General features: G+C 48.4%; 1 protein-coding gene across 1 annotated transcript in view; it reads left to right on the forward strand.

Moving 5' to 3' along the window:
• The window catches only part of MCM10 (minichromosome maintenance 10 replication initiation factor), a 206,705-nt gene that overhangs the window by 40,060 nt on the left and 145,793 nt on the right, over nucleotides 1-20,852 (forward strand). Inside the window, exon 2 of the mRNA XM_063926891.1 lies at nucleotides 7,992-8,040. Coding sequence (XP_063782961.1) covers nucleotides 8,034-8,040 — 7 coding nt within the window. The 5' untranslated portion in view covers nucleotides 7,992-8,033. The remainder of the gene's footprint in view (nucleotides 1-7,991; nucleotides 8,041-20,852) is intronic.

Genomic DNA, 20,852 nt, shown 5'->3' on the forward strand with positions numbered 1-20,852 from the left:
TACAAGCTGGAATTCGATATGTCTTCCCCCCGCCGTTTCCTCAAATATGCCTTGCCGACAACTCCCTCAGGCAGGGAGGCTGTGCTAGAGGCAATTAATAAGCTGTATTCCCAGCAGGTAATACGTAAGGTGCCCCTACTCCAACAAGGACGGGGTTACTATTCCACACGGGTTTGGGGTACCGAAACCGCATGGTTCGGTGTGACCCTTTTTTATATTTAAAATCCTTGAACACATACATAAAAAATTCAAGTTCAAGATGGAATCGCTCAGGGCGGTTATTGCAAGCCTGGACGAGGGGGATTACATGGTATCCCGGGACATCAAGGATGCTTACCTGCATGTCCCTATTTACTATCCTCGCCAGGAGTACCTCAGATTGTGGTACAGGATTACCATTACCAAGTCCAGACTCTGCCGTTTGGACTGTACATGGCACCGAGGGTGTTACCATGGTAATGGCCGGAATGAGGATACTCCTTCGAAAAGGGGAGTTTTTAATTATCCCGTACTTGGACAATCTCCTTATAAGGGCGAGGTCCAAGGAGCAGTTGCTAGTCGGGGTAGCACTATTTTGGAAAGTGCTACAACAGCACGGTTGGATTCTAAACAGTCCAGAGTCACAGCTGGTTCCTACGACACGTCTACTGTTCCTGGGGATGGTTCTGGACACAGACCAGAAATAAGTGTTTCTCCAAGAGGAGAAAGCCAAGGAGCTGTCATCTCTAGTCAGAGACCTCCTGAAGCCAAAACAGTTATCGGTGCATCATTGCACGCGAGTCCTAGGAAAAATGATAGCTTCCTACGAAGCAATCCCATTCGGCAGGTTCCATGCAAGAACTTTTCAGGGGGACCTGTTAGACAAGTGGTCCGGATCGCATCTTCAGATGCATTAGGCTGATAACCCTGTCTCCAAGGACCAGGGTATCTCTACTGTAGTGGCTGCAGAGTGCCCATCTTCAAGAGGGCCGCAGGTTCGACATACAGGACTAGGTCCTAGTGACCATGGATGCCAGCCTTTGAGGCTGGGGGGCAGTCACACAGGGAAGAACCTTCCAGGGACTTTGGTCAAGTCAGGTGACTTCCCTACATAAATATTCTGGAACAGAGGGCCATTTACAATGCCCTGAGTCAGGCAAGGCCTCTGCTTCAAAACCAGCCGGTCCTGATCCAATCAGGCAACATCACGGCAGTCGCCCATGTAAACCAACAGGGCGGCACAAGAAGCAGGATGGCGATGGCAGAAGCCACAAGGATTCTCCGATGGGCGGAAAATCATGTGTTAGCACTGTCAGCAGTGTTCATTCCCGGAGTGGACAACTGGGAAGCAGATCTTCTCAGCAGACACGACTTCCACCCGAGAGTGTGGGGACTTCATCCAGAAGTCTTCCAAAGGATTGTACACCATTGGGAAAGGCCACAGGTGGACATGAAGGCGTCCCGCCTCAACAAAAAGCTATAAAAGATATTGCGCCAGGTCAAGGGACCTTCAGGCGATAGCTGTGGACGCTCTGGTAACACCGTGGGTGTACCAGTCGGTTTATGTGTTCCCCCCTCTGCCTCTCATACCAAAGGTACTGAGAATAATAAGATGGCGAGGAGTAAGAACGATACTCGTGGTTCCGGATTGGCCAAGAAGAGCCTGGTACCCAGAACTTCAAGAAACTATCAGAGGACCCATGGCCTCTGCCGCTCAGACAGGACCTGCTGCAGCAGGGGCCCTGTCTGTTCCAAGACTTACCGCGGCTACGTTTTGATGGCATGGCGGTTGAACGCCGGATCCTAAAGGAAAAGGGCATTCCGGAGGAAGTCATTCCTACGCTGATTCAAGCCAGGAAAGATGTTACTGCAAAACATTATCACCGCATATGGCGGAAATATGTTGCTTGGTGTGAGGCCAAAAAGGCCCCAACAGAGGAATTTCAACTAGGTCGATTTCTGCATTTCCTACAAGCAGGAGTGTGTCTGGGCCTAAAATTAGGCTCCATTAAGATACAGATCTCGGCTCTGTCGATTTTTCTTCCAGAAAAAATTAGCTTCAGTACCTGAAGTTCAGACATTGTAAAAGGAGTGCTGCATATTCAGCCCCCAGTTGTGCCTCCAGTGGCACCTTGGGATCTCAACGTGGTGTTGAGTTTCTTAAAATCACATTGGTTTGAACCACTAAAAACCGTGGATCTAAAATATCTCACGTTGAAAGTGGTCATGTTATTGGCCTTGGTTTCGGCCAGGCGTGTATCAGAATTGGCGGCTTTGTCATATAAAAGTCCTTATCTGATTTTCCATATGGATAGGGCAGAATTGAGGACTCGTCCCCAGTTTCTCCTTAAGGTGGTATCAGTTTTTCACTTGAACCAACCTATTGTGGTGCCTGCGGCTGCTATGGACTTGGAGGATTCCAAGTTACTGGACGTAGTCAGGGCCTTGAAAAATTATGTTTCCAGGACGGCTAGAGTCAGGAAAATTGACTCGCTATTTATCCTGTATGCACCCAACAGGCTGGGTGCTCCTGCTTCTAAGCAGACTATCGCTCGCTGGATCTGTGACACGATTCAGCAGGAGCATTCTGCGGCTGGACTGCCGCATCCTAAATCAGTGAAAGCCCATTCCACAGGGAAGGTGGGCTCATCTTGGGCGGCTGCCCGAGGGGTCTCGGCTTTACAACTTTGCCGAGCTGTTACTTGGTCAGGGGCAAACACGTTTGCAAAATTCTACAAAATTGATACCCTGGCTGAGGAGGACCTTGAGTTCTCTCATTCGGTGCTGCAGAGTCATCCGCACTCTCCTGCCCGTTTGGGAGCTTTGGTATAATCCCCATGGTCCTTACGGAGTTCCCAGCATCCACTAGGACGTCAGAGAAAATAAGATTTTACTCACCGGTAAATCTATTTCTCGTAGTCCGTAGTGGATGCTGGGCGCCCATCCCAAGTGCGGATTGTCTGCAATACTTGTAAATAGTTATTGCTAACTAAAGGGTTATTGTTGAGCCATCTGTTGAGAGGCTCAGTTGTTTTCATACTGTCAAACTGGATATAGTATCACGAGTTGTACGGTGTGATTGGTGTGGCTGGTATGAGTCTTACCCGGGATTCAAAATCCTTCCTTATTATGTCAGCTCGTCCGGGCACAGTGTCCTAACTGAGGCTTGGAGGAGGGTCATAGTGGGAGGAGCCAGTGCACACCAGGTAGTCATAAATCTTTCTAGAGTGCCCAGCCTCCTTCGGAGCCCGCTATTCCCCATGGTCCTTACGGAGTTCCCAGCATCCACTACGGACTACGAGAAATAGATTTACCGGTGAGTAAAATCTTATTTTATGACTTGCTTCAAATATACCCATTGGATTAAAGAGCAGCAGTAGGTTATAGCAAAAACTGTTCATAAACCCATTATAGTTTTTGGATCACATACCGACTTGGGGGGGGACCCCACAAAAAACAATACTGCTTTCTCTCCCTCTCTCATCATATGCAGCTCATATTTCTAGTAATCTGCCATTGATGACCCAATGTATACGTATTCCTCCAGCTTCATTCTTTCACTCCGCCCACCACGTTCCGCAGTTCCTATTACACCATAACAGACTTCCATTCTCCAATCCCTTGGCAATAAAATAAAAAAAACACAGGCACATTCGTGGGAAGCGAGCAGGCCGGAAATGTGTTTTTTCCCTTAACCACCTAAGTCCTTTGCCCACCTGCTCACCCCCAGATTCAAAGAACAATCAAATAGAAGTGATACCCAAAAGACGGCCCTGCGCTTGGAAGAACAGAACTGTCAACTCAGAGCTCTTGCACTTAACATAAAGAAAACTGAAGGCCCTCTGGTATGCCCAATCAGGTCAGTCCTTTGTAATGCCAGATCTATAAGAAACAAGACTGCAACAATTGCTGACCTTATTGAATCTGCAGATCTAGCCTATATTACAGAGACCTGGCTAGACGAAAATGCAGCACCTATATTGGAGGCTGCGGTCACAACAAACTACTCTGTCATCCACAACCCAAGACCGGACCGCAGGGATGGCGGGGTGGCTATCTGCTTCAAAAAAGAACTTAAATTTAGGGTCCACCCTATTGAAATTACTCGCTCATTCGAGTGCATTGCTGCCCGGAGTTCGACAGGATTAGGTTTCAGAGTACTTCTCATTTACAGACCCCATGGAGATGGAAAGATATTTCTACAAGAAATTACAGACCCTGTTGCTGGCCTGGTTCTGGAACATCAAAGATGGCTCATCCTCGGGGATTGCAATGCATTGATGGATGATGAGTTCTCACGCCTTGGCCAAGACCTCCTGTGCACAATGAATGGTCTGGGCTTCATACAGGTCATTCCTTCTGCCGCACACAAAAGTGGTCACACTCTTGATCTTGTCTTTCAGATTGGATTAGAAGTCACTGACCTAAAAATAAACCCAGTCATCTGGTCAGACCACCACTCCCTTTGGTTCTCTGTTGTAACCCCTCAAATAAGATCTCTGCCTGTGGAATTGACCAGGTATTGTCCAAGGAGGGGTATAACTCCCCAGGCTCTTGCAGCAAATCTGGATCTCTCTGCTATACTGGGTGCCTGCGAAGATCCCTGTTCCCTAGTCCATTATAATAAGCATGTCATGGCAGCAATTGATATTATCGCCCCTGTGCGTATAAGACCTCGTAAACCATGTCGTTGAGCTCCCTGGTTCGACAAGTGTTAGTGAGCTCAAGAAAAGAGGGCGTAGACTGGGAAGACGATGGAGGAAGACTAACCTAGTGGATGACAAAATAAAACTAATAAAGCATAACAAAGAATATCAATCGCCAATCACTCATAAGAAATCTCAGTTCCTGTCAAATGAGATCACGGCAACAAACAATAGGCCAGCTCAACTTTTCCGCACAGTAGAGATGCTTTGCAAGCCAGCATGCCTGGAGATTGATGAAACCCTCTCCCAGGCAAGATGCAACGACTTTGCAAACTTCTTTGCAGATAAAATATCCATCATCTGGGCTGGAATCTCCACAGTGCCATCAAAGGAGTGCCAAACTACAAAGCCTGCAAATATAAGCCACCTGTCTTCATGGACCAGCTTTGACCCAGGGGATTTAAAGGACACTGCTGATATTGCTCGGATTTTGCGTCCCACCACCTGTGATCTGGACCCGGCCTCAACCAAGCTTCTAAAAGGTTGTATGGACATAATTGGTCCTGTCTTTACAAAAATTGTTCAGTGCTCTTTGCAGACAAGCATTTTTCCTGGACCCTAAAGGAAGCAATTGTAGACCTCTTCTTAAAAAAACCTAATTTAGATACCGACTGCATGACCAACTACAGACCGGAATCAAACCTTCCTTTTCTAGGAAAGGTTGTTGAGAAAGTGGTTGCAAATCAACTGGAGACCCGCCTGACAACCCATGATATTTATGATCCATTCCAATCAGGATTCAGGAGAAGACACAGCACCGAAATAGCCCTGGGGTGTGTGTGTGTGTGGGGGGGGGGGGGGGGGGGGTGTAATGATCTGATGGCAAGAGACAGAGGTGACTGTTCAATAATTAATCCTTCTGGATCTCTCTGCAGCATTTGACACCTTGGACCATGGGCTCCTGATTGAGCGACTGATACATTTTTGTGGACTGGATGGCACAGTCCTAAGCTTGTTCAAATCTTTTCTCACAGGCAGGTCACAGAGTATCGTCTGGAGTACACTCCTCACCATCAGTGCCATTGCCATGTGGTGTCCCACGAGGTTCTATACTATCCGCCATGCTTTTTGCAGTATACATGCTCCGGCTGGGTGAAATAATCAGGAGCCATGGCCTGGTCTGCCACTGCTATGCAGATGATACACAATTGTACTTGTCCTTTGCTCTGGGCACTGATAACCCAATAGCAATCCTAAATGGCTGTCTGGCTGAACTCCAGGAGTGGATGAGCGCCAGTTGGCTGCGACTGAACCCAGATAAAACAGAGGCCCTTATGATAGGACCGCAACATAGCCAACCAACTGGACTTACACTCTGGATTCAGAATTACAAACCACTGATTGTGTGTGGAATCTTGGCGTTGTCCTGGATGGTGGCTTGACACTTAAACATCAGATATCAGCCACAATCAAATCCTCATTCTTTCACCTGAGGAACATAGCCAGAATCAAGCACTTAATTCCCTCAGATGATATGCCAAAAGTCATACATGCATTTGTATCATCTCGATTAGACTACTGTAATGCCCTCTACCTTGGTCTCCCAGCAAAAGAATTGCACCGCTTACAGCTGGTGCAAAACACAGCTGCCAGGCTGTTAACCAACCAGCCCCGTTCTAGCCATATAACACCCATCCTCTACTCCCTTTTACTGGCTGCTTGTAAGATGGCGAATCATCTTCAAGATTGGCTTACTGAGTTTCAAAGCACTACATGACCAGGGCCCAAGGTACCTGAAGCAGCTTCTGATCCCATACTGCCCCACTCGATTACTGCGATCTATAGATGAAGGACTTTTAGCAGTACCTAGAATCTCCCGTAATTCATCTGGGGGTCGAGCTTGCAGCTCCGACTCTGTGGAACTTGCTTCCCCGCACAGTGCGAGAGGCCTCCACTAAAGAATCCTTCAAAAGTAGACTCGACTTTCCTGTTTACTCAAGCATTTCCATAATGTCCTTTTTAGTATCTTCATGCTTCTGTGTTTTATGTTCTGTACTTCATTATTTTCTCTGTACTATATTATGCTATGTATCTGTTAAGCGCCTTGAGTCCTATTGGAGAAAGAGAGCTATATAAATAAAATGATTATTAAATTATGTGTCAACTTTATAGTTGTCTGTTATGTTATAATGTTATATGTAATTCTCCATTGTTCATCCTCTTTCGCTCCTGTTTGGCTCAGTAAAAAAAACACAGTTTTATATTGGGAGTATAGAGGGGGTGGAGGGTTACTAATTTAAATATTTAAATGTGCCTATCCCTGCTAACGCCCCGTCCATATCCCAAGAGTACTCCAGTGACCCCTATGGATTCAAAGAAAAGGATTTACCTGGTAAGTACCAAAATCCTTTTATTGGTAGTGGTGGGGAAATGACACAGATCTTATAAGGGTGTGATACAGAAGATAGACATTAAAAAAGGTAGTCATTGGGTTGACAGGGTCAGAAGGTCGACACAAATTTTGGGGTGTCTTGTGTTTCTAAACTTTGTTGTTGTTTTTTTACCCCAATTTGTTGAAATACACCCCCTCACTGGCTCGCTTCGGGTGCGGTGGCTCACTCCGCTTCGCTCGCCACAAGGTTGCTAATGGTGATCGTTGTGGCATGGATAGTCAGTTTGAAATGCGTCCGCTCGGTTATTTGCTTCGCTTGCAACACTTCGGGCTCTGTGCTGCTCTTCGCTCGCCGCAAGGTTACAAAAGGCAACAGTTTGTGACATGGATAGTAAATGCAGCAAAAGTTGTAATCAAAACAAAACCCTAAAGCATGTGTTGACCATACGTCGATCTTTTGACTGTCCTTTCTATCAACCACCTCCCATCTTATAAGACTAATGGGCCCTACAAACTTGCTGATGTTTCCGATTTGGACAATGTTCATTTTAAACGATTAGGGACCATCATCTAAATTGGCTTGCTATGCTAAACGAGGGAAAACCAACGATGAATGACAGTGAGCACACGCATCGTTAATCATTGGTGCATACACACTGAGCGATATGAACGATTTATCGTTCATTACTGAACAAGATCGTTCATATTGCTCATACACATCGGCAAGTGTGTAGGGCCCATAACACATTGCATACACAAACCAGGGGGAAAGGGAGTATATTACTTTCTGATATTTTCATTCATTTATTTCAGCAGAGAACCCAAGTTAACTTGTACAATGTACATGAACAATTCTTGCTGTTTTGTGATGCTCTGACCATTCAGGATAATCATACAGTACTTCTCAAGGGATACATTGCTTTAGTTTTTCTGTTCTCATTTTAATATAAACTGTTTTGTATTTTTGGTCATAGGTCAAACTAGAGGTTTGTTAAAGATCCTGGCAATAAATTCTCATGGAAGGTAAGTCGGCTTTTTTAAGATTTACATTTTTTTGAAGAAATTAAATTGAATATATATTTCTCTGACTGGGTCCACAGGATTATCCACAGGAATAACATTGGGATATTGTCGAGCGACAGCGAAAATGGCACCAACACGGTGACAAGCTTTCTGGTCTCCCAGGATGCATTGGGGCCTCCACTATATAGTCCCGCCCACTGACTCAGTCAGATCGTTTTTTTGCTTGGTGCTGCAGGAAGCCACATGGTCACAGGGCTGCTGTGAAAGCAGCCTCAAGTTTTCATTACTTTATTTTTATAGACTTACTATAATGTTTTTTGGAGCGACTTCTCTTAACAGCGTCTTAAACGCATATTAGAAAGTCGCTCCAACAACTCCCCACCGGGTCGCAACAACGCTTACCTCCGCGGTACAGTGCTGTCTCGACGGGCGTCTGTGTCGGATGTTCTAGCAGGTCCAGCAGACGTAACCAGGCTGTGGCCGGAGAATGGGGAGACGGTGAGTCTATGGACTTCCTCTTACAGCTACACTGATTTGGTGGAGACTACAAACAGTGTGTTGATGCGCCGAACATCTCGAGTGTGACAGCGCTACGCTCCGGGGATCATAGGCGCCAGGACTAGGTAGAGGCCGCGATCCTGGGAGTTTAAGTCAACAGGGGGATTCAGACGCTCTCCTGGCCGTCCCTCCTCCGAGTTCATGGCCAGTTCCCGCGTGTCTCTCGTTTCATGAACTAAATGACCTCACTTCCGGCTCAGACGCTACCACGAGGGTACTCGGTCGCAGCTTAGACGCTGCGGTTGTGTACACTGGATATAAACCCGCCCAGACCGAGTCGCAGGCCTTTAGCGTCTGCATACGCGTGGAAGTCGCTTAGCGTCCGTGTCCGTTATCAAGAGCGGCAGTGTACACCAGTAGCGTCTGAATCCACTCAGCGTCTTACGAGCGTATTTGCTTGGATATGGATGTGTGGTGAGTCTCCCTGTATCCCGCTCTCTGGAGGCAGGGTATACAGTACTAAAAATTCCTTCTACTTTTTAGTATGCATTGTTAATTTTTAGTACCTATTGCATAGGAGACTTGTATATTACTGTGTTTTCTGCATGTTATGTTGAAATTAGAACCAGTTAAAACAGAAGTACAATTTTCCTACTTATGTATGAGGTTGTATTCTCATATGACAATGTCTAATGCTTTAACATGTGACTGACTGCTAGTATGTGTGCTGACTTTTCTGTGTAATGTCAGTCCTGTTCTGACCCTCAAATCAGGTGCACTGTGGTCAGATTGATCTCACCTCTATGTACTGACATATAGGGTGTTTTTCAGTCACAAAGTGTGTAGTCGATAACAGGTTAATACCATGCCTATGGTTCCAAGGAAAATGGACCGCAAGGGAAAGTCGCCTGCCGATAAATCTGTTAGAAATAAGAGCCATTTACTTGGCTCTGGTTCAGGCATAGGACAATCGGACAATGCGACGGCAGTAGCATACCTCAATCATCAAGGAGGAACTCGCAGCAAGAGTCTGATGGAGGAAGTAACCCCCATTCTAAAATGGGCAGAACTCCATCTCCCGGCATTGTCAGCAGTATTTATCCCGGGTGTACTAAATTGGGAAGTGGATTTTCTCAGTCGGCACACCATTCAGGAAACCGAATGGGCACTACACCCAGAAGTGTTTCAGACACTGGTGAACAGATGGGGTCTACCAGAGATAGACCTTATGGCATCTCGTCTAAACAACAAAGTTCCGAGGTACGCTTCGAGAACAAGGGACCCACGAGCGGTCCTGATAGACGCACTATCAGTAGAATGGAAGTTTCAGCTGGCATATCTGTTCCCTCCGATATCTCTGTTACCCAGAGTTGTGAGAAAGATAAAACAGGCAAAAGGAGCAATTATTCTAATAGCTCCAGCTTGGCCAAGAAGGCATTGGTACACAGATCTGTTGAGAATGTCCGTGGAAGCACCGATACTGCTCCCTCAACGTCCAGATCTGTTAATGCAGGGTCCTTGTTGTCACAGTCATCTGGATCGCCTATCTTTGACGGCGTGGCTGTTGAAACCTCTATCTTAGAGGCTAAAGGATTTTCTAAACAAGTAATCCAAACCATGCTTAGAGCAAGAAAGCCGCCTTCGGCTCGTGTGTATCATAGAATATGGCAAGCCTATATTCACTGGTGTACTGGGAAAAATTACAATCCGAGATATTTTAAAGTAGCTAGGATTTTGGATTTCCTTCAGGCGGGATTGGATAAAGGGTTGAAAGTTGCTTCCTTGAGGGTGCAAGTCTCAGCGTTGACTGTATGGTTTCAGCAGAAGATTGCTGACCTACAGGATGTACGTACGTTTTTCCAAGGAGTAGTACATATTCAACCTCCATTTGTTCCTCCTGCAGCTCCCTGGGATTTGAATTTAGTTCTTAAATTTCTCCAGGGTCCTCTGTTTGAACCACTTGAGAGAGCAGATCTTAAGTGGTTAACGGTTAAAGTTCTTTTCTCTGACGTCCTAGTGGATGCTGGGGACTCCGTAAGGACCATGGGGAATAGACTGCTCCGCAGGAGACTGGGCACATCTAAAGAAAGCTTTAGGACTATCTGGTGTGCACTGGCTCCTCCCCCTATGACCCTCCTCCAAGCCTCAGTTAGATTTCTGTGCCCGGCTGAGCTGGATGCACACTAGGGGCTCTCCTAAGCTCCTAGAAGAAAGTATAGTTTAGGTTTTTTATTTTCAGTGAGACCTGCTGGCAACAGGCTCACTGCAACGAGGGACTAAGGGGAGAAGAAGCGAACCTACCTAAGTGGTTTTAGCTTGGGCTTCTTAGGCTACTGGACACCATTAGCTCCAGAGGGATCGAACACAGGACCCGACCTCGTCGTCCGTTCCCGGAGCCGCGCCGCCGTCCCCCTTACAGAGCCAGAAACAAGAAGGTGGTCCGGAAAATCGGCGGCTGAAGACTTCTGTCTTCTCCAAGGTAGCGCACAGCACTGCAGCTGTGCGCCATTGCTCCTCATGCACACCACACACTGCGGTCACTGATGGGTGCAGGGCGCTGGGGGGGGGGGGCGCCCTGAGCAGCAATAATAACACCTTGGCTGGCAAAACTAACACCATATATAGCCCCAGAGGCTATATAGGTGTATATTAACCCCTGCCAGAAACGATAAAATAGCGGGAGAAAGCCCGCCGAGAAAGGGGCGGAGCCATCTCCCTCAGCACACTGGCGCCATTTTCCCTCACAGCTCTGCTGGAGGGATCGCTCCCTGGCTCTCCCCTGCAGTACTGCACTACAGAAAAGGGTTAAAAAGAGAGGGGGGGCACAAATTAGGCGCAGTATATATATATTATGCAGCTATAAGGGAAAACACTCTCTATAGGTGATATCCCTGTGATATATAGCGCTCTGGTGTGTGCTGGCATACTCTCCCTCTGTCTCCCCAAAGGGCTTTGTGGGGTCCTGTCCTCTGTCAGAGCATTCCCTGTGTGTGTGCTGTGTGTCGGTACTGCTGTGTCGACATGTATGATGAGGATAATGATGTGGAGGCGGAGCAAATGCCTGTGAATGGGATGTCACCCCCCTGCGGGGTCGACACCGGTGTGGATGGACTTATGGAAGGAATTACGTGACAGTGTCAACTCCTTACATAAAAGGTTTGACGACATAGGACAGCCGGCTGCTCAGCTTGTGCCTGTCCAAGCGTCTCACATGTCATCAGGGGCTCTAAAACGCCCGCTACCTCAGATGGCAGACACAGATGTTGACACAGATACCGACTCCAGTGTCGACGACGATGAGACTAGTGTACCTTCCAATAGGGCCACCCGTTACATGATTGAGGCAATGAAAAATGTATTACACATTTCTGATAATACCCCAGATACTACAAAAAAGGGTATTATGTTGGTGACAGAAAACTACCAGTAGTTTTCCTGCATCTGAGGAATTGATATGAGGTGTGTGAGGAAGCGTGGACTTCCCCCGATAAGAAATTGATAATTTCTAAAGCAGCGTACCCTTTTCCGCCAGAGGATAGGTCACGTTGGGAAATAACCCCTAGGGTAGATAAAGCGGTTACACGCTTATTAAAAAAGGTGGCACTACCATCACGGATACGGCCGCCCTGAAGGACCTGCTGATAGAAAGCAGCAAACTACCCTTAAAGCTATATACACACACACGGGCATTATATTGAGACCTGCTATTGCCTCGGCATGGATGTGCAGTGCGGCAGCTGCGTGGTCAGATTCCCTGTCGGATAATATTTATACTATAGATAGGGACAATATTTTGCTGAAAATAGAGCATATAAAAGACGCTGTCTTATACATGCGTGATGCACAGAGGGATATTTGCCGACTGGCATCACTAATAAGCGCTATGTAAAACCATTGCCGCCAGACGGGGGTTATGGACTCGGCAATGGTCGGGCGATGCCGATTTAAAACGGCACATGGAAGTTTGCCCTAGAAGGGGGTGGAACTGTTTGGGGATGGTCTTTCAGCTACGGCTGGGAAATCAAAACTTTTGCCACAAGCTACCCCACAGCAAAAGTAAGCACTGTATTAGGTACAGTCCCTTCGGCCCCAGAAAAGTAGAGAGCTAGAGGCTCATCTTTTCTGCCAAGAGGAAAAGGTAGAGGGAAAAAGCTGCAGCACACAGCTAGTTCCCGGGAGCAGAAGTCCTCCCCTGCGTCCGGTAAGTCCACAGCATGACGCTGGGGCTGCTCAGGCGGACCCGGGTACGGTGGGGGCCCATCTCAGAAATTTCAGCGCACAGTGGGCTCTCTCACAGGTGGATCCCTGGGTTCTTCAAACAGTATCTCAGAGATACAGGCTGGAATTCGAGACGTCTCCCCCCCGCCGTTTCCTAAAATCTGCCTTACCGGCAACTCCCTCTGCAAGGGAGGCAGTGTTGGTGGCAATCCAAAAAACTGTATTCACAGCAAGTGATTATCAAGGTACCCCTCCTTCAACAGGAAAAGGGTTACTTTTCCACAATGTTTGTGGTACCGAAACCGGACGGTTCGGTGAGACCCATCTTAAATATAAAAAAATCCTTGAACACATATAACAAAAGATTCAAGTGCAAGATGGAATCGCTCAGGGCGATTATTGCGAACCTGGACGAGGGGGATTACAGGGTCTCTCTGGACATCAAGGATACTTACCTGCATGTCCCCATTTACCCTCCTCACCAGGAGTACCTCAAGGTTGTGGTACAGGACTGTCTCTATCAGTTCCAGACGCTGCCGTTTGGATTATCCACGGCACCGAGGGTCTTTACCAGGGTAATGACCGAAATGATGATACTCCTTCGCAAGAAGGGAGTTTTAATTATCCCGTACTTGGACGATCTCCTGATAAAGGCGAGGTCCAAGGAACCGTTGGTAAGGGGGTAGCACTTTCTCGGGAAGTGCTGCAACAGCAGGACTGGATTCTCAATTCCAAAGTCACAGCTGGTCCCGACGACACGTCTTCTGTTCCTGGGAATGATTCTGGAAACAGACCAGAAAAAAGTGTTTCTTCCAATGGAAAAAGCCGAGGAGTTGTCATCTCTAGTCAGAAACCTCCTAAGACCGGGACAGGTGTCGGTACATCAATGCACACGAGTCCTGGGGGAAAAAATGGTAGCTTCGTACGAAGCAATTCCATTCGGAAAGTTCCACGCAAGGATTTTCCAGTGGGACCTGTTGGACAAATGGTCCGGGTCCCATCTCCAGATACAGCAGCGGATAACCCGGTCGGCAAGAACCAGGGTGCCGCTGCAGTGGTGGCTGCAGAGGGCTCATCTACTAGAGGGCCGCAGATTCGGAATACAGGACTGGGTCCTGGTGACCACGGATGCCAGCCTTCGGGGCTGGGGTGCAGTCACACAGGGAATAAAATTCCAAGGACTATGGTCCAAACAGGAGTTTTCACTTAACATAAATTTTCTGGAGATAAGAGCCATTAACAAGGCCCTAAGCAAAACAAGGCCCCTGCTTCACCAGCCGTACGGTTCCAATCAGACAACATCACGGCGCTCGCCCATGTAAACAGGCAGGGCGGCACAAGAAGCAGGAGGGCAATGGCAGAAGCCACAAGGATTCCCCGTTGGGCGGAAAATCATGTGGTAGCACTGGCAGCAGTGTTCATTCCGGGAGTGGACAACTGGGAAGCAGACTTCTGCAGCAGACTCCACCCGGGAGAATAGGGACTTCATCCAGAAGTCTTCCAAATGCTAGTAAACCGTTGGGAAAGACCACAGGTGGACATGATGGCATCCCGCCTCAATAAAAAAGATATTGCGCCAGGTCAAGGGAACCTCAGGCGATCGCTGTGGACGCTCTAGTGACACCGCGGGTGTACCAGTCGGTTTATGTGTTCCCTCCTCTCCCTCTCATACCCAAGGTACTGAGGATAATAAGAAAAAGAGGAGTAAGAACTATACTCATTGTTTCGGATTGGCCAAGAAGGGCTTGGTACCCGGAACTTCAAGAGATGATCTCAGAGGACCCATGGCCTCTGCCACTCAGACAGGATCTGCTGCAGCAGGGGCCCTGTCTGTTCAAAGACTTACCGCGGCTGCGTTGACGGCATGGCGGTTGAACACCGGATCCTGAGTGAAAAAGGCATTCCGGAGGTAGTCATTCTTATCCTGATCAAAGCCAGGAAGGATGTCAGCCTGAAGTTCAGACGTTGTAAGGGAGTGCTGCATATTCAGCCCCTTCTTTGTGCCCCAGTGGCACCTTGGGATCTCAATGTGGTTTTGGAGTTCCTGGAATCACATTGGTTTGAGCCACTTAAAACCGTGGATTTGAAATATCTCACATGGAAAGTGGTCATGTGTTGGCTCTGGCTTCGGCCAGGCATGTGTCAGAATTGGCGGCTTTGTCATAAAAAAGCCCTTACCTGACTCTCCATATGGATAGGGCAGAGTTGAGGACTCGTCCTCACTTTCTCCCGAAGGTGGTATCAGGTTTTCACTTGTACCAACCTATTATTGGTGCCTGCGGCTACTAGGGACCTGGAGGATTCCAAGTTACTGGACGTAGTCAGGGCCCAGAAAAATTATATTTCCAGGACGGCTGGAGTCAGGAAAACTGACTCGCTGTTTATCCTAGATGCACCCAACAAGCTGGGTGCTCCTGCTTCTAAGCAGACTATAGCGCGCTGGATTTGTAGCACTATTCAGCTTGCGCATTCTGCGGTGGGACTACCGCAGCCTAAATCTCTACAAGCCCATTCCACAAGGAAGGTGGGCTCCTCTTGGGCGGCTGCCCGAGGCGTCTCGGCTTTACGACTTGGCCGAGCTGCTACTTGGTCAGGGGCAAACACGTTTGCAAAATTTTATAAATTTGATACCCTGGCTGAGGAGGACCTGGAGTTCTCTCATTCAGTGCTGCAGAGTCATCCGCACTCTCCCGCCCGTTTGGGAGCTTTGGTATAATCCCCATGGTCCTTACGGAGTCCCCAGCATCCACTAGGACGTCAGAGAAAATAAGATTTTACTCACCGGTAAATCTATTTCTCGTAGTCCGTAGTGGATGCTGGGCGCCCATCCCAAGTGCGGATTGTCTGCAATACTTGTAAATAGTTATTGTTACACAAATCGGGTTGTTATTGCGAACCATCTATTCAGAGGTTCCATTGTTATCATACTGTTAACCGGGGTTCCTGTCACGAGTTATATGGTGTGATTGGTGTGGCTGGTATGAGTCTTACCCGGGATTCAAAATCCTTCCTTATTGTGTCAGCTCTTCCGGGCACAGTGTCCTAACTGAGGCTTGGAGGAGGGTCATAGGGGGAGGAGCCAGTGCACACCAGATAGTCCTAAAGCTTTCTTTAGATGTGCCCAGTCTCCTGCGGAGCCGTCTATTCCCCATGGTCCTTACGGAGTCCCCAGCATCCACTACGGACTACGAGAAATAGATTTACCGGTGAGTAAAATCTTATTTCTCTGACGTCCTAGTGGATGCTGGGACTTCCGTAAGGACCATGGGGAATAGCGGCTCAGCAGGAGACTGGGCACAAAAAGTAAAAGCTTTAGACTAGCTGGTGTGCACTGGCTCCTCCCCCTATGACCCTCCTCCAAGCCTCAGTTAGATTTTTGTGCCCGAACGAGAAGGGTGCATGCTAGGTGGCTCTCCTGAGCTGCTTAGAAGTAAAAGTTTAAATAGGTTTTTTATTTTCAGTGAGTCCTGCTGGCAACAGGCTCACTGCATCGTGGGACTAAGGGGAGAAGAAGCGAACTCACCTGCGTGCAGAGTGGATTGGGCTTCTTGGCTACTGGACATTAGCTCCAGAGGGACGATCACAGGTTCAGCCTGGATGGGTCCCGGAGCCGCGCCGCCAGTCCCCTTACAGAGCCAGAAGAGCGAAGAGGTCCGGAGAAATCGGCGGCAGAAGACGTTCCTGTCTTCAGATAAGGTAGCGCACAGCACTGCAGCTGTGCGCCATTGCTCTCAGCACACTTCACACTCCGGTCACTGAGGGTGCAGGGCGCTGGGGGGGAGCGCCCTGAGACGCAATAAAACATGTTTAAACCTTATATGGCTAAAGAAATACATCACATATAGCTCCTGGGCTATATGGATGCATTTCACCCCTGCCAGTTTTCCTAAAAAAAAGCGGGAGAAAATGCCGCCGTGAAGGGGGCGGAGCCTATCTCCTCAGCACACAAGCGCCATTTTCCCTCACAGTTCCGCTGGAAGGAAGGCTCCCAGACTCTCCCCTGCAGTCCTGCTACAGAATCAGGGTAAAACAAGAGAGGGGGGGCACTATTGGCAGCTAATATAAAACAGCAGCTATAAAGGGAGTAACACTTACATAAGGTTATCCCTGTATATATATAGCGCTCTGGTGTGTGCTGGCAAACTCTCCCTCTGTCTCCCCAAAGGGCTCGTGGGGTCCTGTCCTCTTTCAGAGCATTCCCTGTGTGTGTGCTGGGTGTCGGTACGATTGTGTCGACATGTATGAGGAGGAAAATGATGTGGAAGCAGAGCAATTGCCTGTGTTAGTGATGTCACCCCCTAGGGAGTCGACACCTGACTGGATGGTCGTGTTTAAAGAATTACGTGACAGTGTCAGCACTTTGCAAAAAACTGTTGACGACATGAGACAGCCGGCAAATCAATTAGTGCCTGTTCAGGCGTCTCAGACACCGTCGGGGGCGCTAAAACGCCCGTTACCTCAGATGGTCGACACAGACCCAGACACGGATACTGAATCCAGTGTCGACGGTGAGGAGACAAACGTAATGTCCAGTAGGGCCACACGTTACATGATCACGGCAATGAAGGAGGCATTGAATATTTCTGACACTACAAGTACCACAAAAAAGGGTATTATGTGGGGTGTGAAAAAACTACCAGTAGTTTTTCCTGAATCAGATGAATTAAATGAGGTGTGTGATAAAGCGTGGTTTTCCCCCGATAAAAAACTGCTGATTTCTAATAAATTATTGGCACTATACCCTTTCCCGCCAGAGGTTAGGGCACGTTGGGAAACACCCCCTAGGGTAGATAAGGCGCTCACACGCTTATCAAAACAAGTGGCGTTACCGTCTCCCGATAGGGCCGCCCTTAAGGAACCAGCTGATAGAAGGCTGGAAAATATCCTAAAAGGTATATACACACATACTGGTGTTATACTGCGACCAGCAATCGCCTCAGCCTGGATGTGCAGTGCTGGAGTGGCTTGGTCGGATTCCCTGGCTGAAAATATTGATACCCTGGATAGGGACAGTATATTATTAACTATAGAGCATTTAAAGGATGCATTACTATATATGCGAGATGCACAGAGGGATATTTGCACCCTGGCATCTAGAGTGAGTGCGATGTCCATTTCTGCCAGAAGAGCGTTATGGACGCGACAGTGGTCAGGTGATGCGGATTCCAAACGACATATGGAAGTATTGCCGTATAAAGGGGAGGAGTTATTTGGGGTCGGTCTATCGGACCTGGTGGCCACAGCAACGGCTGGAAAATCCACCTTTTTACCCCAGGTCACCTCTCAGCAGAAAAAGACACCGTCTTTTCAAACTCAGTCCTTTCGTTCCCATAAGGGCAAGCGGGCAAAAGGCCACTCATTTCTGCCCCGGGGCAGAGGAAGGGGAAAAAGACTGCACCAGGCAGCCTCTTCCCAGGAGCAGAAGCCCTCCCCCGCTTCTGCCAAGTCTTCAGCATGACGCTGGGGCCTTACAAGCGGACTCAGGCACGGTGGGGGGCCGTCTCAAGAATTTCAGCGCGCAGTGGGCTCACTCGCAAGTGGACCCCTGGATCCTGCAGGTAGTATCACAGGGGTACAAATTGGAATTCGAGACGTCTCCCCCTCGCCGGTTCCTGAAGTCTGCTCTACCAACGTCTCCCTCCGACAGGGAGGCGGTAGTGGAAGCTATTCACAAGCTGTATTCCCAGCAGGTGATAATCAAGGTACCCCTCCTACAACAGGGAAAGGGGTATTATTCCACGCTGTTTGTGGTACCGAAGCCGGACGGCTCGGTGAGACCAATTTTAAATCTAAAATCCTTGAACACTTACATAAAAAGGTTCAAATTCAAGATGGAGTCACTCAGAGCAGTGATAGCGAACCTGGAAGAAGGGGACTATATAGTGTCTCTGGACATCAAAGATGCTTATCTCCATGTCCCAATCTACCCTTCTCACCAAGGGTACCTCAGGTTTGTGGTACAAAACTGTCATTATCAGTTTCAGACGCTGCCGTTTGGATTGTCCACGGCACCACGGGTCTTTACCAAGGTAATGGCCGAAATGATGATTCTTCTTCGAAGAAACGGCGTCTTAATTATCCCTTACTTGGACGATCTCCTGATAAGGGCAAGATCCAGGGAACAGTTAGAGGTCGGAGTAGCACTATCTCAGGTAGTGCTACGTCAGCACGGGTGGATCCTAAATATCCCAAAATCACAGCTGATTCCAACAACACGTCTACTGTTCCTGGGGATGATTCTGGACACAGTCCAGAAAAAGGTGTTTCTCCCGGAGGAGAAGGCCAGGGAGTTATCCGAGCTAGTCAGGAACCTCCTAAAACCAGGCCAAGTGTCAATGCATCAATGCACGAGAGTCCTGGGAAAAATGGTGGCTTTTTACGAAGCGATTCCATTCGGAAGATTCCATGCAAGAACTTTTCAGTGGGATCTGCTGGACAAATGGTCCGGATCGCATCTTCAGATGCATCAGCGGATAACCCTATCTCCAAGGACAAGGGTGTCTCTCCTGTGGTGGTTACAGAGTGCTCATCTTCTAGAGGGCCGCAGATTCGGCATTCAGGATTGGATGCTGGTGACCACCGATGCCAGCCTGAGAGGCTGGGGAGCAGTCACACAGGGAAGAAATTTCCAGGGCTTGTGGTCAAGCATGGAAACGTCTCTTCACATAAATATCCTGGAACTAAGGGCCATTTACAATGCCCTAAGTCAAGCAAGGCCTCTGCTTCAGGGTCAGTCGGTATTGATTCAATCGGACAACATCACGGCAGTCGCCCACGTCAACAGACAGGGCGGCACAAGAAGCAGGAGGGCAATGGCAGAAGCTGCAAGGATTCTTCGCTGGGCGGAAAATCATGTGGTGGCACTGTCAGCAGTGTTCATTCCGGGAGTGGACAACTGGGAAGCAGACTTCCTCAGCAGACACGACCTCCACCCGGGGGAGTGGGGACTTCACCCAGAAGTCTTTCAAGTGATTGTAAACCGTTGGGAAAAACCAAAGGTGGACATGATGGCGTCCCGTCTCAACAAAAAACTGGACAGATATTGCGCCAGGTCAAGGGACCCTCAGGCAATAGCGGTGGACGCTCTGGTAACACCGTGGGTGTACCAGTCGGTGTATGTGTTCCCTCCTCTGCCTCTCATTCCAAAAGTACTGAGAATCATAAGAAGGAGAGGAGTGAAGACTATACTCGTGGCTCCGGATTGGCCAAGAAGAACTTGGTACCCGGAACTGCAAGAGATGCTCACGGAGGACCCGTGGCCTCTACCTCTAAGAAAGGACCTGCTCCAGCAGGGACCTTGTCTGTTCTAAGACTTACCGCTGCTGCGTTTGACGGCTTGGCGGTTGAACGCCGGATCCTGATGGAAAAAGGCATTCCAGATGAAGTCATCCCTACCCTGATCAAAGCCAGGAAGGATGTAACTGCGAAACATTATCACCGCATTTGGCGAAAATATGTTTCCTGGTGTGAGGCTAAGAAGGCCCCCACAGAGGAATTTCAACTGGGTCGTTTCCTGCATTTCCTGCAAGCAGGACTGTCTATGGGCCTAAAATTAGGATCCATTAAGGTTCAAATTTCGGCCCTGTCGATCTTCTTCCAGAAAGAACTGGCTTCATTGCCTGAAGTTCAGACGTTTGTCAAGGGGGTACTGCATATACAACCTCCTTTTGTGCCACCAGTGGCACCTTGGGATCTCAATGTAGTTTTAGGGTTCCTAAAATCACATTGGTTTGAACCACTCACCACTGTGGAATTAAAATATCTCACATGGAAGGTGGTCATGCTGTTAGCTCTGGCGTCAGCCAGGCGTGTCTCAGAAATGGCGGCTTTGTCATATAAAAGCCCTTACCTAATTTTTCATTCAGACAGGGCAGAATTGAGGACTCGTCCTCAATTTCTCCCTAAGGTGGTTTCAGCGTTTCACATGAACCAACCTATTGTGGTGCCTGCGGCTACTAGGGACTTGGAGGACTCCAAGTTGTTGGACGTAGTCAGGGCCCTGAAAATATATTTCCAGGACAGCTGGAGTCAGAAAATCTGACTCGCTGTTTATCCTGTATGCACCCAACAAGCTGGGTGCTCCTGCTTCTAAGCAG

Source organism: Pseudophryne corroboree, chromosome 6 (assembly GCF_028390025.1).
Source record: "Pseudophryne corroboree isolate aPseCor3 chromosome 6, aPseCor3.hap2, whole genome shotgun sequence".
Taxonomy (NCBI): domain Eukaryota; kingdom Metazoa; phylum Chordata; class Amphibia; order Anura; family Myobatrachidae; genus Pseudophryne; species Pseudophryne corroboree.